The 18657-nt window shown below is 46.6% G+C and overlaps 1 protein-coding gene across 1 annotated transcript; it reads left to right on the plus strand.

Annotated features, from left to right (window-relative positions):
- The first annotated feature begins 2915 nt into the window (after nucleotides 1-2915).
- LOC127336246 (protein ECERIFERUM 26-like) lies at nucleotides 2916-7388 on the plus strand. The gene is made up of 2 exons (XM_051363038.2): nucleotides 2916-3610; nucleotides 6349-7388. The coding sequence occupies exons 1-2, from the start codon at nucleotides 3131-3133 to the stop codon at nucleotides 7171-7173; spliced, it is 1305 nt and encodes a 434-aa protein (XP_051218998.1). The 5' UTR covers nucleotides 2916-3130; the 3' UTR covers nucleotides 7174-7388.
- The last annotated feature ends 11269 nt before the right edge of the window (nucleotides 7389-18657 follow it).

Below are 18657 nucleotides of genomic sequence, written 5' to 3' on the forward strand. Positions count from 1 at the left end.
GGACGCATAGTAAATTAGTAATTGTGTTTGGTATACACAGATACTAATTATGTTCACATTGACTAACAACAAAACAATTAATTTAAGAAATGTAATTATGAATCATAAAAATGTAAAAAATTGCAAAACAAATATGTATTTCAGCACATGTAAATGACCTTATGACACTACATTTACTTTGCTCACGGGAAACTTATATATATACAACTATGTGCTTATATTGATAGATAAAATAATTCAATTTTTTTCTAAAGAAAAATCATTTTAAAGTGTTAACTCTTCATATGGGAGCATACGCTCTTAGACCCCAAAACGCATCCCCAAGAACAATCCTCTTATGCATGGGCAATGCAAAAAAAAATAAGTTTGATAATAACCTTTGCCAAGTTTTTTTTAGAGGAAAAGTCACCTTTTATTACTCAATAAGGTTTGGTACAATAGTAGTATCAGGTGAGCTCAGAAGCCAAACGTGGCGTCCCTGTTCTTGAGCAATGGAAAACTTAGCTAAACTATGGGCATGTGAATTGAAACACCGTTTCTCATAACAGAAGCTAGTCTCTTCAAACATAGCTCGGCGTTGTTCGATCTCTCGCAAGACTGAGTAGTAGCTACATCTACTGGAATCCCTAATGACATTGACCACTCCAAGACATTCAGAAGCTAGAACAATTCTTCCAAGGTGCAAATTCGCAGCAAGCGATAATCCTTCCCGGCAAGCAATGGCCTCTAGTGTAACCGGACCAGAAATTCCCGGAACAGCTAGCGCTGAAGCACCAAGATATAAACCATTTGCATCTCGACAGACAGCTGCAATCACACCTCTATTTCCATGTTTAGCAGCAGCATCAACATTTACCTTAACAAAGTTCAGAGGGGGTGCCAGGCAAGACGTGGTGGCGTGTAGAGGATGCATACTAGCCATTGTCGATACTGTCCGAGAAGGTTTCTTTGCTTGGACAATATTCAGTTCAGCGACGTAGTTTGTGATAAAACCAAAAATCGAGAGCGGGCTTTGGTAAATCTCTTCATGGATGGCCCAGAGAGACACCACAACTTCTGTGAACTTCTCATGTGATAGAGTGTCAATGAGGAAGAATATCCACTCTTTAGCATCACCACACTGGTTTAATATCAAGTGTTCTGTCAGTTCTTCATCGATCAGAGCCCAAACATACCGCGATGTTGTGCAGTCCTAGGAGCGAATGCCTCCAGTCATCATAGACAACAGCACAAAAAAGGCACCCGGCAGTGGATGACATGTCCCTATGATGACAAACTGACCTAGTGGGTAATGACTGATGTGCTAACCGCTAGAGAAAAACTCTGATCTTACTCAGCACTTTCGTTTTCCACATCCTTGTCCATTGTTTCTGCTCATAGCTAGACGAGGAGCATGCAGGGCGTCCTAGGGTATGTGATAGGCCCACCTGAAACTCCAAACCTGGGTTTGAGATTTAGGCCCGACGGCCAGGTCGAGCTTGTGCTTCTTAGTTGGGCGCATTAAGGAAAAGGCCTTGCCTGTCAGTCCAATGGGCTTTTGGGTTGGGCTTGGGCCACGTTTTCTTCCGGTCGGGTTGTCCTAGGGTACGGCCTAGTTTGTCGCCAAGTATACTTGGCCTAGCCGCTCCTCTGCATCGATCCGATCCGAGATTCCCAGACCCAGATCCAATCCCACTAGGCACTGGTGGTGTACTTGTACATTCCTCGATCCATCCTTGGACAAATCAGATGAGGGCCAACATCGAGGAACCAGAAATCAGAAGAACAGCCAAGCAAAACAGTGTGCTTGCAAATGAGGGCAGTTTCGTGCGCGATCAACCGTTCAGGGTTTTGTCGAGTGGATATTCTTGCACGATGACTTGTGGGTTTGAGCTTTAGGCCCGACAGCCAGGCCGAGCTTGTGCTTCTTAGTTGGGCGCATTAAGGAAAAGGCCTAGCCCACCGGCCCAATGGGCTTTTGGGTTGGGCTTGGACCAAGTTTTCTTCCGGCTAGGTTGTCCTAGGGTATGGCCAAGAATACCTGGGCAATGAGCATGCATTGGGCTAGGCCGAGAAAAGCCCAACAGAATTAAACTAGGCCCTAACCCGGCCCAACTCGATTATAAAGCCCATCGAGCCAGCGGGCTGGGCCGCTTCGTTAAACCATGTTTTTGGGCTACGCAAGCTCAGCCCGGTTGTCGGACCAAGATTTCAAGCCCAACCCTATATTTTCGGATTGGGCCTGGGCCCGTCCCAGGCTGCCTATGCCCGGGTACATCGCCAAGTATCGGCAAAACAAATATTGGCAGCCTTTTCTGACAAAACAAAGTACAGTATATGAAACAAAATGGAGATCGACAGGGCAGTCAATTTTCTCTTAGTGTCATACTGAAACTTGCCAGCCTACATGGTCCGGTTTGGTCCTAGTTGGGTCGTTACAGATCTCAGCTGCTTGACGCTGCGACGGGCCATGCCTTCACGTGACCTTCAAGGCTTGAACAGCGTCCACCGCCTCTTGCTTGCTCGGTCCATCCGTGGTACCACCTGCTACGGCCTCCGCTGAACGAGGAGACGCCACCGTCGCCGCCGCTACTCACACACTGTCCAGCGCGCGCGCGCGCCGCCGACACCGCGTTGCATCGGTCCGATCAGAGATTCCCAGACCCAGATCCAATCCCACTGGGCACTGGGCACTGGACACTGGTGGTGTACTTACATTCCTCGATCCATCCTTGGACAGATCAGATGAGGACCATCATCGAGGAACCAGAATTCAGAGAAACAGCCAGGCAAAACAGTGCGCCGGCCGGCAATCAATTCTCACCGGCGGCGCGCGCAACCGTAAACCGATCGGGCCGGACATGCGCACACGTACCTCGCCCGCCGTCGACACCATTCATCCGTCACCGCCCGCTCTTCACCTCCCCAACCACCTCCTCCCCAGCCGTATTTAAACCCCCCTGCCCGTGCTCGTCCTCCCCAGCCAGCCACGGTACCGGCGAAGGAGGAGCTGTCGTGAGCTATCTGATCTCGCGATATATACGCCACTACACGCGTCCCACCGGCCAACCTGCACCGTGCACGCACGCCCACACCCAAGCTAGCTCAAGTACTCCTACGTAGGTAGCAGCGGTTGCGCGGCGCGATCGGCATGGGGCTGGAGACGGAGGCGGCGGCGGCGGGCGGCGCGGTGCACGGGCACCGGCTGTCGACGGTGGTGCCAAGCTCGGTGACGGAGGTGGAGAGCTACGGGCTGGCCGACCCCGACCTGGCGTTCCGCCTGCACTACCTGCGCGGGGCGTACTACTACGCGGCGGGGGAGGCCGTGCGCGGGGTGACCACCAAGGTGCTCAAGGACCCCATGTTCCCCTGGCTCGACGCCTACTACCCCGTCGCCGGCCGCGTCCGCCGCCCCGCCGACGACCAGCCGCAGCAGCAGGAGGACGGGGGAGGCGCGTCGCGCAGGCCGTACGTCAAGTGCAACGACTGCGGCGTCCGCATCGTGGAGGCGCAGTGCGACCGGAGCCTCGACGAGTGGCTCCGCGATGATGAAGTCGACCGCGTCGCGCAGCTCTGCTACGACAAGGTGCTCGGCCCGGAGCTCTTCTTCTCCCCGCTGCTCTACGTCCAGGTAAACCGTTGACCCTTGCTTCATTCCACCACTAGTGAATTTCCACCCAACCTTGTCGCATCTCGATAACGAATTCATAGATTAAACAAGCTCAGCTGTTGAATCTTCGCGGTTTGATCATGGGGATTTTAAACATTATCAGGAAAAAAAATCGTTGCACACAGTTCTTTACTTGCTACTTCGCGTGGTCTCCGTCGGCGATTTGGTTGGTTGGGCCGCGACATGGGATCGATGAGCCATGGAGACGTAGCTTTCGGTGTAGTTCGCAGCTGCGGCCATAGCTGTAGCCATCAAAAACTTATGCTAGAACACTGACGATCGACCACGAAATCGGAAGCTTTTATTGCTGCCCTGTGGTTGCTGCTGGGGGCAAAACTGATCGCTGAATGGTCGTTTTGCACACGCTCTTCTTCTTCAAGTGTTCGCGGCACAGAAGCAAATTGATCACGCGAAGCAAATGAGCCAGTTTCGTGCGCGATCAGGGTTTTGCCGACTAGATATTCTTCCACGGTGAGTTGTGGCGATGAACTGATGAGGGATCTCCATTGATCCACCCTTTCCACCTTCGCTATAGCTGCCTAGGACGCGGTGAATTCGTCATGTAAAGGCGAAAAATGTCCAAAATTACCATTTAAAAAGTGCAAACTTATACTACTGTTCTACTGATCTACTCTGGATACTCCTATATACACCATGTTAGTACATCATTCATGCCGCGCCTTTACCCGTACCTTGTCCAGCGTAACCGAGTCTGACAGTAGGTGTCGACAGTATTAACTGCAACACGTCTAGGACAAGAATGAATGCACCTTGTCATCACAGAGAGAGTACTGTAGACACAATCACACAACGCTTCTGCGATTCAATTTCCCTTGCACACATCTCAGATTGAATCCCAACTACCCGTCAATCCATCACGTACTTGTACCAAAGGGAGAACAAAGAAAATCGACCTGAATTTGCTTTGATCCCACTAGCACCGGTGCTTGCAATGTTTGTCCCAACATTCCCTCATGTATTGGTTATTGAAGTGTTTGGTGTTAAAAACTTCCTCCAGTCAAGCCTCCAAACGACGTACGGCAAAAGTATCACATCTATGGACGTTGCGGCACAATGTCACATCAGCCCTGTTCGGCTGTTCCCAGCCGTGTCCCCAATTTTTTTTAAACAACAAGTTTAAACCATAATTTAAAATTTCATCCACATTTGATAATATTTTACGCATTCTGAATGAAATTTAACTAAACTAATCTAACCGTGGCTATGGCGGCCGTCGCGATAGTAGTACTCGACCTCGTTCTTCCCGCGCTTCCCGTGCTGGTCCGACTCGTCCTTGACGGCGTCGCTGGGTCCAGCGCCACTTGGCAGGTGCATGTCTGGCGGGACTAGGTACCGCACGCTGTAAAGAGCCCATGCCACAGAGATGGTTAGGCCGCGTGGCGCAAAGCCGTCCGTGACACTTCCACTGGTGCGGCAGTTCGACATGGCGATGATGGTTATGTCTCTTGGTGCAGGGTGGCTCTAGGGTTTTCTAATGAGGCGAGTCGTGGAGGGTGTGTGAAGAGAGCATGTGCGGAGGGAAATCAGTACATGGGTGTACAAATGTACACCCATTATTTTTGGCATAAGCTTGTATGTCTATATCTAGTTCACATGTAGAGCAATAAACATCAAGTAAATTAGGAGACATATAAGTACTATAACTTTTAGTCTGCTTTGTACGCCATTCTTTATACGCTGACTCCGCCACTGGAAGAGAGAGTGTCGCCCGAGGTGAATTTAATGATGGTGACACGTGAGGGAGCGGTACGTGGCGCGCATTAACACCGGCACTATCCCGTCATGTCACGCCACACCACCCCTGTGCGACGGCGACAAGACACCCCACTAGGCACGCCTAGGAAACCGGCACACATCCAATGTGTTTATGACATGGCTGGCCTGCCACTCGCCACGTCGTCACCATGTTGCATTAGGCGCGTTCAACATGTGCTCTATGGGACGGGGATGATCTCGGGGCGCCGGACACGGTATTGAGCCACACGGGATGGAAAAGGTTTTGGAGCATGAGTCTGGAGAGATCATGTGCGATTACAGATTACAGTACACCATTCATTGCTGCATCTGCACTTACCCGTATCGTGTCCTGCGTACCGAGTCTTCCAATAACTAGCATCGATAGTATTCACTGCACCACGTCTGCTCTGAACAAGTGTAGCTTCCCAGACAGAGACCCAGCTTCTTTTCTTTCGTAATTCAATTTCCATTGCACATCTCAGCTACCACTTCTCAGATTGAATCTCAACCCTACCGTCGATCCCACCAGTATCAGTACCACAGTAGCCCTTCAAAGTTCCGGTCCATCAGAGGGCAATAATCCCTGTACTTGAGCACTTAAGTTAGTCATACATGTGTGTGTTGGTTTGGCAACAATGTTAGATGGATCGCCGTCAGTACCGGTGGTGCATTATGATCAGCTTTTGGCATGTAGGACCACCGTGTCTCAACCTATGTGGCCAGATCGTATCTAGCTAATTCCATCCAATCTCTGCAGTTCATTTTGCTTGGCTTCTTTTCTGAACAAAGACAGGCTTAATTCTGTTTCCGATTTCAGTCTCAAGCTACTTGAAATTTCTATTCGATCTGTGTCGCTGCATGAAACCTGAATCCTGTCGTGTAGTTCTAGTCACGCCAGTTTTAACAATAGTGATTTGTTCTGACTGAATGATGATTCGCAGGTGACAAACTTCAAATGTGGAGCGATGGCGCTCGGGTTCAGCTGGGCGCACCTCATCGGCGATGTGGCGTCGGCGACCACCTGCTTCAACAACTGGGCTCAGATACTCGCCGGCAAGAAGCCGGACGCCATCACCGTCAACCCTGTGAAGGAGCCGCAAGACCGTGCACCTGCCGCAGCGGCGCCGCCACGCTCCATCAGGCAGGTCGGGCCCATCGAGGACTACTGGCTGGCTCCCACCGGCGTCGACATGGCGTGCTACTCCTTCCACGTCACCGAGCCCATGCTCAAGAGGCTGCAGCAGCAGGAGTCTGCGGCCGCCGCCGGCGCCTTCGAGCTTACCTCGGCGCTCCTATGGCAGACGGTGGCCAAGATCAGGGTCAATAAGGACGTGAAGACCGTGACGGTGGTGAAGACCGACATGTCTGCCAGGAGCGGCAACTCGCTGGCGAACGAGCAGAAAGTCGGATACGTGGAGACGGGCTCGCCGCCGGCGAAGACCGACGTTTCAGAGCTGGCGGCGATGCTGGCCAAGAACCTGGTCGACGAGACGGCGGCGGTTGCGGGGTTCCCTGGGGACGTGATCATCTACGGCGCCAACCTGACGTTCGTGGACATGGAGCAGGTGGACCTGTACGGGCTGGAGATCAAGGGGCAGCGGCCCGCGCACGTGGAGTACGGCATGGCCGGCGTCGGCGAGGAGGGCGCCGTGCTGGTGCAGCCGGACTCCGACGGGCGCGGCCGCGTCGTCACGGCGGTGCTCCCCAAGGACGAGGTCGGCAGCCTCCGTGCCGCGCTCGGGAGCTCCCTCCTGCAGTGTCCCTGAAACTGAAACTTCAGCTCGGTGATTGATTTTCAGATGCGCGATAATTCTGTGTGATAATTCTGGCGCGTGATTTCCATGTGGGTAGTTTGAACGATAGATGCGCGATCGGTTTGCCCAGTGTGTTCTGTACGATGTTACGAAATAAGCTGCTCCTCGAATAACTTGTTCCAGATGTACCCGGGACTGCAAGAAATGCAAAGTTAATTATAGTTGTATATTTGTTCCATAGCAAACAATCCAAACCCGGAGGTGAATTCAGGATGGTTTGACGATTCGTTAAGTAACCCAATTGCATTATTGCATCACATCGTAAGGAACTAAAGTACAATCAGGGGGAGGGTTGTGGACAAATGGAGCTCGGGCTCCATGTAGCCTTTTTTTTTTTTGGAAAAATCAGAAGCAACAATATGGAGATTGAAAAATAATCTGAAACAAATATCTAGATGCATTAGATAATGTTATACTTTACCGATTTTTAAAATATCAACTCAAAATACCTTATATTCAAGGGTACACAAAAAAATGAGAAAATCAACCTAAAAATGAGAAACTAAAGTATAATCAGGGGGGAGCGGGGTGGACAAATGGAGCTCGGGCTCCATGTAGCCCTTTTTTTGGAAAATTCAAAAGCAACAATTCGGAGATCCAAAAAAAATCTAAAAGAAACATCTTAATGTAGATTATGTTGTACTTTACCAATGTTTGAAATATCAACTCAAAATACCTTATATTCAAGGCACATAACTTGAAATCTGACACCTAAAGTAGTGAAGATTGCAAAATTTTCAGCCTCTCAAATGTAACGGTTCTCATTTTTTAGTATCTCCGACTATAGGATATTTCGAGTTGAGATTTTACATGTTGCTAAAGTACAACATTCTCATCTATAATTTCTCCCAGATTATTTCCAGTTGTACATATTGTTTTCAAGTTTTGAAAAATAAGGGGTTTGCATGGTGCTTTGGCTCTAGTTGGATTTTCCGCGGGGAGCTCCTATTTGCCGCTTTGTGCGTGTGTTTGGGATGCTCCGCCCGTGACGATGGCTCAACAAAAAGGTAACGGTTTTATTTTATATATATTATCAAGCTCTTTTGTCAACTCACTTTAATAATGCAAAAATATTGCATTGCAAAAAGGATATGTCCGTGCATATCAAACTCATGAGCATATGTTCTAAACACACGAACTTATTTCAAATTGCATGCATATTATTTTTCAAAACACATAAAATATGTTTTGAACCCGTAAAAAACATAAACACCCTATTGAAAATATATGAACATTTATCAAATGCAACAACAAAATGATCGTATCTCAAAAAGTGTTCACCTATCCATGAAAAAAGTAATGAAAAGGTAAAATTGAAGAGAAATAGAAAAACAAAACATAAGCATAAAAATAAAAGGAACAAATAATAAAGGACAAAATCACAAGAAATGAAAAAGCAAAAGGTAAGCACACAAAGGGAAAAATATTACTAGGCCCAGCGAATTATCAGTGGCTTGAAACATAGGTTTCCTTGCTAACTCTCATTTAGCGGCAATGGGGATTGTCGAGCTTAGGTTGGGCAAAAAAGGATTGCCTTCACCAGGCTCATAAATTTTTGAAATACATCTTTGTGTAGAGACAGAAGAGTGGATTCGCTGTTTTCCGAGGAGATGGACATTTTTTGACATATCATCAGCAATTACTTTTATTGATGGTATTGTGTATAGCTCAACAATAATTTTCATGCTATTGTCCAGGAAAAGAACTAAAGATGCCGGAACTTGGTGTAGGGTATAAATCAATCGCTCTCAGTAGTGGCCGTTTGCTACTATGCAGCAAGCGTGATAGTACTATGTTTTTGCCCATTTTGTGTCGGTGCAAACTTCGCTACTTCATGTTCTTCTTTCTTTGTTTTCCTTGCATTTTTTGATCTCTGGTGATTACCATATATGAAAAAAATTCACAACATTATATGTCATCATCTATTGGGTTAAGAATCATAGTATTCTTTGAATTGAAATGAAAAAGACCAACACATGTCAGCCTCAAAAATAAGAACAACACATGTTGACTGAGTGGTGCATGGATCCACTTCCAATGTTGTGAACTTTTCTCTAGTTATTGATGTATCTAGATGTATTTAGTTAGAGATACATCCGTATCTAGATAAACTTAAGACACCTATTTTAGACGGATGGAGGATATATGATTCTAATTTTGTGAAATCATGACTTTGCAGCCTCTCTTAACTAGATTATATGTTTGTTCAGTACCCTCATGGCACTCTGAAACCGTCACTATTGACAGATATTTGTATAGGAAAAGACAATAATGCATAAATGGCCAAGACTGTGTACTCCCTCCCGTTCGGATAAAATTGACGCGGGACAATCCGCGTTGCTTATGTATGTGTGTACCTGGTGTCAAAAACATGAACAGAGGTAGTATTACATTTTGTCAGATTTACAACTGGTGCAGACTGGCGCCATGTTGATGACAGAATACACATCTGTTGTGTTTGCCTACTGTCTACATGAAGCATCTCTGTCGTTATTTTAGTGTGCCTATGACAGTGGTTGTGGCATACTACAGTGTAGTAAGTGTTGTCAGAATATTTGTTCCTGTTGGTCAATTATTCTCATTGTCAACATGGTTTCCTATGCTAAAAGAACAGCTAAACCTTGATTGGCCATTCGCAAAAAAAAAAAAACAATTGATTGGCCAAAGTATGTCCTACTGCAAAGAAAAAACAATACTGATATTCTGATGATTGGCTAATCCTTCCATGTACCCAAAACGAGCAAGGCAGGAAAATGTATCCATGGTTCATATGAGACATATAATCTGTATAGAATTCCTTATGCGCGCGCGACGCTCCTCTCTTCTTCGTTCCTCAGTTTTACCAGGCCTTACTAAGCCGACTCTATCCGAAATCTCAATCCGCATACTACAGTTTAGTACGTATTCAGTTAGAATCAACAAGGTTCTGTTATGCTTTTGTTCCCGGATGTGTATCGCGTTCGGCAACATATGGACCCTTGATGACACGGGAAAAAAGACAGAAAAAGAAGGGAAAATCTGTTTCTGTGGTTGAGGAGTTCGTTTCTCTGTTTTTTTTTTTTTTTTGAGTTTTCACCGGGGGCGAGCTCAAAGGCTCACCACCTGAATGGCTTGTATTCATTTCATCCGATGATCGGGTGAATTCTCCGAATTTTTTTTACAGCAGAGGATTACATGGAGAGACAGGGAGACAACACCCAACGAAGAGGGGGTGTGCTCGGGGGGGGGGGGGGGGGGACGCAGGTCACGGCGCAGCATGCCAGCGCCTGGGGAGGAAGAAAGCAAGCAAATATCGACGCCAGCTCGCTTCGCCATAGGGAGACGACCGCGCCAGAGAACAGCGTCGTCACGGCAGCGTTTCCGGACAAGCTCAGTGGAGGGAGCGAGGTCGTTGAAGACGACATCATTTCGATGTTTCCAGAGGTGCCACGGGCAGAGGAGGCGAAGAGTGGAGGCCGAGCCTGGAGGAGCGGATGGAGGGATGCTGCAAGCCGCTTCAGATGTGATCTGGCGATGCTCCTCCGGTTGCGCTCCGATAGAGCTCCAGAACTGACGAGCGAAGCGGCAACCGAACATAATATGGCTAGCTGTCTCCAGTGTCGCCGCGCAGATGGGGCAGCCGCTCTCATCGGCAGTGAGGATCCGTTTGCGAAGGAGGTTGCCGCGGCTCTGGATACGGTCCTTGATGGCGAGCCACCCGAAGAACTTGACTTTCGACGGGGCGTAGTTGCCCCAGACGAACTCGTGCCGCTTGTCAAGAACCCCGGCATAGGAACACAACTTGTAGAGGGCGGAGGTGCTCAGCTTCCCACCCGCCTTGCCGCATAGCGGGAGCGTGTGCTCGTCAGCAGGAGGGCCTCACGCTGCCCGGAGGCAACGACAGACAGGCGCGGAGCAAGCACGGCGTCGAGCCCGTGAGTCAGCACCTGGCGCACCGAAGCGCACTGCAGAGAGCAGTGGGAGAACAGCTCCGGCATAGCGGTGGCCACAGGTCCAGAGGGAAGCCACCAATCCAGCCTGAAAGCAGTCCGCACCCCGTCACCAAGCTTGACGCGGGAGATGCCGCGGTAGAGAGGAAGAAAATGTAACACCCCAAATTTTAAAACAAAGAGAAAATGAATTTCCTTTTTCCAAAAATGAGAACCAACAAAAACTTTTCTTACATTGGATGCTATGCATAGTGCTCATACCTAGTATTTGTGTTTTGCCATGATGAGTGTTATTATGCTTATGTGCTAAACCCTAAAACCCTAAAGGGATCAAGTGAAGATCACCAACCAAATAAAAGAGAAAGAAATCAAATAAGAAAAACCTTAAACCCTAACCTTCTCAAAAATCATTTGGATCTATTTTGAGAAACCAAAAATAAAAGAAAAGACATATGTGGGCATATAGCCCTAATAGGTAAATCTTGAACCCTACCTTTATTATTTTTGCTAAATGGTGGTGAACCATTGTGAACCCCACTAGACCCTAAACCTCATCTCTCTTGTCACAAATCTTTGAAAAACCAAAATAAAAAGAGGTGATCTTAAATAAGAAAAAAAAGGGGCATTTGCAAGCCTATGGCTACTTTTTGCAAATGCTCCAACTTTGAGTGTTGACCTTGGTAGATGTTTTGAAATACATCAACACACTCAACAAAGTACTTACCAACCCATTTAAGTGAGAAATAAAATCAAATCAAAACATATGCATAGAGGTATATGTGGCACTTAGCCAAAATATTAAATCTTAACCTAGGCACCCCCATTGTCCTAAAATGGTTGAACCTTTGACCCAACTCAATCTAACACCAAATAAACCTCACCCTTGCCAAAATGAAGCAAAGAAAAATAAAAGAATAAAAGTTAGAAAATCACAAAACCCTCACATATGGCTTTATGCCATTTTTCCAAATCTTTGACCCTAGACCATTTTGGTCTTCACCATTATTTGGAGTATGTTACTAAACACTTATTACAACTATTGGAACCAAAGAAACACAATTCAAATCAAAATCCAACTCAAATTGTGCTCACATATGAGGATGGTCAAATCTGTCTTTTATAATCTGGTCACTACTTTGAGCCCTTGTATCTCAAGATTTTCAAACTAAACTTTCCCAATTCTTTGCATGTCATCCAAGAGCACATGAAGGAGAACAACTTTGGTAAAGACCACCATGCCAAAATCATCTTGGATCAAAATCTATGCTCATGCAAAGTTGAGACTTTTTAACATTGTTAACAATCTCACATTTTGCAAATCTGCATTTCTTTTATTTTTAAAATTCCACCACCACTTGTGAATGTCTCTGGTCAATTGCAACTCATCCCAATCCTCCATTTTCAAATTTTTGAACCAAAGTGCACAAACCAAATTTTGACAAAACTTGCATTTTGCAAATAGGCATATTTGCAAACACTATTTGAAATAGTGCTTTACCTCAAAATAACTTGCCCCATTTCACTCCACCTTGCTCACCTGTCCCCTCTCTCCCTACACCAACCCGTAAACCCTAAGAGGAGGAGCCAAAGCTAGCATGGCATGGCCATGCCGGCCATGTTCCCCCTCTCTTCTCCCCCTTGCTCTCCACTTCTGGCCCTGGTGCCCAAACCCTCCACCTCACCTCCCTACTGCAGCCTATGCAAGCCCTGGTCGGAGAGGACGCCGACAGTCGCCGGAGATCGCGCGCCCAGGACGGCCAGGACATGCCGATGACGTCGCCGCAGTACCCGCCGCGGACGTCACTGGCCACCTGCCGCCTCGCCAGCACACGCTCGCCCTGTACCTCCTCTCGACGCCTTGAGCATCACCGTGCCACCGCGGACGCGCCAGACACGAGCGCGACCACTGCCCTTGCCCGCCGCCGCCGGAGACAAGGACGGAATCCCGCCGCATCCGCGCCAGTACACGCCATCGCCCGACCGTCGTACGCCTCGCCGTACCGCACCATTAATGCCCCAAGGACCGCCATGACGTCGCCTACCTCCTGCGCACCTTCCTCGCTCCTTCGTCGCCCTGGAACGACGACCTCGCCGTTGACCTCATCCGCGCCTCGCAGCACACTCGCCCCTCTACAAATACCGAGCTCCCCTCAGCCATCCAAGCACACCAGCAGCATCCCCACTCTTCCCTCACCCTCCTCGACCACTTCCCCTTCTAGATTCATCGCCGGAGCTCCCCAATTTAGCCGCCGGAGCCCGCCAGTACCTCATCTCGCCGGCGTCGATTCAGGCCACCTCCAGCCTCGCCACCTGTACCAGCGCACTCGCCGTCGACGACAACCTCGCCTCGCATCAACGCCACCGCTCGCCGGAGCCCAGGATCACCGCCGACCCCCTACTCCGCCGTGCCAGCACCTCCCTTCTCCCCGACGACGACGACGACGTGCGACCGTCGGATCGCCATCTAATCCAACCGCTCACGATCACCGGTACCGTTTCGGTAAGAGTAAGTCGCTGACGTGCGGGCCCCTTTGTCAGTTGGCCCGTGGCGCGTTGAAACGTTACCTGGGCCAGCCCAGTTAGTTTCCCTCGTTTTGGCCCATTTTCTTTCCCGCGCAAGCCCAACCATTTGAATTGGATTTATTTTCAAATCTGTAAAATACAAACTGGTCCTGTGCTAGAAATTGAATAGTTTCAAATCTACCCAACCCAATTTGATGAAATTTATATTGCTGGAAAGCTTGTAAAAAGATCTATCCAACCCCACTGGTCCCACTTCAAAATCTTGTGTAGAGTTAATGTGACAAAAATAACAAGTCAGAGACTTTTTAGTATTCAAATAAATCTTAAAAATCAACCAAATTGAATTTTGAAGTAAATCCAATTGCTATAATTCACATTTCACTTGCACCAATTGTTTATGCAAAAATATGGTATGGTTACCTTGAGTGATCATGGCCCAAATTAAATAAAGGACTATATGGCTACTTCTAGTCAAAGATATTGTCTAAAACTATTAATAAATCACATGGGAGTTTTCTCTCATTTAAATCTTGTCATGAACAGTTCAAAATGAGGTAAAGACTCTGGTCATTTAGGTCTCATATGAATTGTTGATGATATTAAATCTTTACCATATTAGGATTAAATTGTGTGAGGTGCTTCACCTCATTTAAATCATTTTCTTAAATGATGAGTATGAAGAGGTTGACTTAGTCAACCTAGGTCATATATTATTCATGAGAGAAATTAAATCTTAATAAGATAATGAGAGGAAATTATTTCTCTAAGTAATTAAAAGTAACACCTTAATTAGTATGAGAGGAAATTATTTTTCTTAAATGAGAAAACAACACATCTACTCCCTTAATAATAAGGTGTGATGCTAGTTTAAATTGTGTAAATTATATGAGGTGTTTCACTTCATTTAAATCTTGTCCCAAGTACTTTCATATGAAGTTTGGACCCCTGGTCAAATGCTCTCATATAAAATACTTGGAGATTTTAAATCATTTGTAGAAGTGTTAAATAGTATGAGGTATCTCTGCCTCATTTAAATCATTTTCTCAAATGATGATGATGAATGGTTGACTTAGGACAACCTGAATTCATGAGTGATTGTTTGAGAAATTAAATCTTAAAGAAGATTCAATGAGAGGAAAACATTTCTCAAGAACTCTATGGAAACTATCATTTACATATGAAATGAGAGGAAATTATTTTTCCTCAAGCAAGACCACCAATGCACCAAATTGTATTAGTTGTGTGAATAGAATAGTTTGTGTGAATACACGTGATGTTTAGAATAGCCAATGAATTGCTTGGTGATTGTATCCTCGTATTCGTGTATAGACGCTAGTACCGGAGAATACCCGGAAGAGGAGGAAGTCTACTTTCAAGGAGAAGAAGACCACTTTGACCACCTCAACAACCAAGGCAAGCTATACTCTTGCAAGCTAACACCATTGCAAGTTCTATTGTTGCAAGATAATACCCTTGCAAATTGCAAAACTCACCATGAGCAAGGCATTACCCATTTACTTTATGTTCATGATCATATTTCCCAGTTTTACTTTACAAGCTTTACTTACCTTTGTTTTATCAAAATACTTTTTTCATGATTCATTTGGTAAGTATTGGATTAGTACAAGAGTATCAATGTTAGCCTAGAAGCAAAGCAAATTACTTAGCACCCCTCATACTTAGATGCTAGTGCTAAATTAAAATGGACTACTCTAGATGGGAACTTGTGAAATGAAAAGACTTTGAAAACCTTGGAATGATGAGTCATTCTATTGAAAGATTTTGAAGGTGATTGTGACTGGTGAATGACATGGTGAATTTTACAAAAACTGATGGTTGGGTTCGGATGCGATACCATTCCAATTTTACAAGTACCCCCACAATACCTGATATGGGTAGGGCTTAACTAGAAGTTTATGTATCTTAGTATGGGTTCCCTCTAAACAAACGTCATCGGGGTTATGCCAAGGGCTGCCTCCAAAGAAATACGAAATGATGAGATATGACGTAAATATGAGGTGAATGTCCGGCCCAAGCCCTGTGCAGTTCCCAGGCTGGCAGTTTGTCTTCACTGGGAGGCCAAGCTCATGGGGAGAGATGCCTATACTAGGGTATGTAAGTAGAAGGTTATGGTTGGTAGTCCGCACACGGAGTGTGATAAATCAGGGCCAGTTAACCCTGACGGATTATTGCAAATGTTGTGGCACAAGTGTACGACCTCTGCAGAGTGTAGAACTATTCGAATAGCCGCGTCCACGGTTATGAACGGTTGGAAAGGCCATACTGTTCCGTCATCAGAACTTTTCCAAAATATGACATGTGAACGGTGACTTGTGATTTGAAATTGAATTGGTGACTTTGAAAAACAATTGAGTTGTGGGAATGACACTAATGTTCCCACTTGAGTTAGTTAGCACATGAAGAGTCTATATTTCAAATACTTGTGAACTAAAATTGGCTTTATGCAAAAGAAACTAGAGCTTAGCATCCCCCTTACTAGAATTGCTAGTACTTACATTAGTATTAGTTTGCGAGTACTTTAAAGTACTCACGGCTTTGTCCCTGGCTATTCAAATGGCCAGACTATGAAGAGGAGCAGCATTATGAAGAGGATGGACAGCAGGACGTCTACGACAACTAGGACTACTCCTGACGTCAAGCGTTGGCCTGTGGACTATAGAGTCCCCTTCTATCTACGCTTCCGCTATGAATCTGTGATGTGTGTTGAAACAATAGTTCAACTATTATTGTAATATTGGATCATGTGATCCATTTGTAAGACGACTATGGTATGTAATGAATGATGACTTATGATATTCAACTGTTATGTCTCGCAACAACAATATTCCTGGGATTGCGATGTATGGCATAACAGGCATCTGGACTTAAAAATCCGGGTGTTGATAAGTTGGTATCAGAGCCATTGTTTGACCTCAGGAGACCCTAGTTAGAATGGACGTCTGAAAAACTTAGTTTCAAAACCAATAAAGTGAATATTTATGAAAATTTATTCTCACTCTTATCCTTGATAACTTTTTTCAGAAAGAGAAATTTATGCTCTACTTTTCTTTGAAATCCTACATAAAATTTGGCACACTGGATCACTTCACTAACTTACTTACCCTAATTGCTCACAGATGGAGTACCAATGGGAGTTCTATCAGCTTGGTCACGGAGGCGACCTAAAGTTCGAAAAGGATTTGAAGCAACTAGTGGAATATCTAGGACACCCGTATCCCGAGTTCTTCAGAATACCCCTCAGTAATCAGTTAGGAGGACCACCTCGGTGGGAAGTTTCTACAGATCTACGAAGAAAGCATGGAGCCCCGGTATGGGAAACCATATGGTTTTCTGTAACGGGAAGCAACTGGAAGGAAGGACTAGTTAGAGCTATGCAAGAAGCCATTGCCCGTCTGTGTGGACAAAATGAGAACAAGATCCGGAACACTCGCTTCATCTATTACCCAAGACATGACTCCATGGGAAGACCGATGACCATGCCACCACCCACGGAGAGGAACCACTATGTAGCACCCCAGGACTTCAGGCTGTACAAAACCCGCAGGGATTTGGACAACGCCCTCGCCTCTCGCCAAGCACATCACCCGTGAAGACGAAGAATCCACCCGGAAGAATAGTATCACTTCAGCACTTAAGTAGATGTGAGTTGTATCAGGATCCCCTTGTATCGTAGAGCGAATGAATGGTTCTTCAAACCAACGGTGTGTTAGATTTGTAATGTGTGATGTTTGGTATGAATGAAAAAGTGTTGCTGGTTTTTACCCCCTCAACACTTACTCAAGTTTTCAAGTTTTGAATTTTTTTTTGAACTTTCAATCAAACAAACCATAGGAATTTCCCTCTTATCTTATTATCCACTCCGATGTTCAGATGGCCCCACCAAACCGCAGCGCCAACCAAGACGCCATGATGCAGATGCTAGAGATGATGATGGCAGACCGCGAAGCTGGGAGAGCGGAACGCCAAGCCAACATCGCTGCGCTGCAGCTGATTGCTCAGAACAACAACGGCCATGGAAACCACGACCACCCTGGGTCAAAACTGAAGAACTTTCAAAACACCAACCCACCTATTTTCAGCAAGACCGAAGAGCCCCTCGACGCAGATGACTGGCTCCAGACCATGGAGAACAACCTGGAAGTTGCGGGAGTAGAAGCCGCAGAAAAAGTATTGTTCGCCACCCACTACCTGTCAGGACCTGCACGAGCCTGGTGGACAAGCGCCCGCGCAATGAATGCAGGACAGATGATGAACTGGGAGGACTTCAAGACCAAGTTCAGCAAATACCATGTGCCCCAAGGACTGATCAAGAAGATGAGAGACGAGTTCCGTGAACTCAAGCAAGGCAAAATGTCGGTGGTGGAATACCGCGACAGGTTTCTCACTCTGTCAAGGTACGCCCCGGACGAAACCAACACCAATGAGAAGAGGAAGGAGAGATTTCTGAACGGACTACATGATGAGATGCAGACAGTGCTAGTCAACATTCCCTTTGCCGACCTAGAAGCCCTGGTGGACTCAGCCATCCAGATGGAAGGGAAACTACACCAAGCCAATGAGAACCGCAAACGCCGGATGATGAACCAGCATGGGTCCAGCAATACCCAGAAGTACCGCAACAACTCATCTGGAGGATTTACTCCAAGATACAACAAGCCCACTGCTCAGAATTACCGACCAAACTACACCAACAACCACGGAGGACCCCCGAAGCCCGGAAGCAACAACAACAACAACCACAACACCAACAGCAACAACAACAACGGCAACCGCACCCACAACAACAACCACCCCAATGGCAACAACAACAACCCCAATACTGCCCAAATGACTGGAAGCAACACTGTTCCCGTCAACCCCAAGGACAAGTCCACCATCAACTGCTACGAATGTGGAGTTGTGGGTCACTACTCCAATGAGTGCCCCAAGAAGCTTGCCAAGATTGCCACCAATACCGCAGCAC

This window comes from Lolium perenne, chromosome 2 (assembly GCF_019359855.2).
Source record: "Lolium perenne isolate Kyuss_39 chromosome 2, Kyuss_2.0, whole genome shotgun sequence".
Taxonomy (NCBI): domain Eukaryota; kingdom Viridiplantae; phylum Streptophyta; class Magnoliopsida; order Poales; family Poaceae; genus Lolium; species Lolium perenne.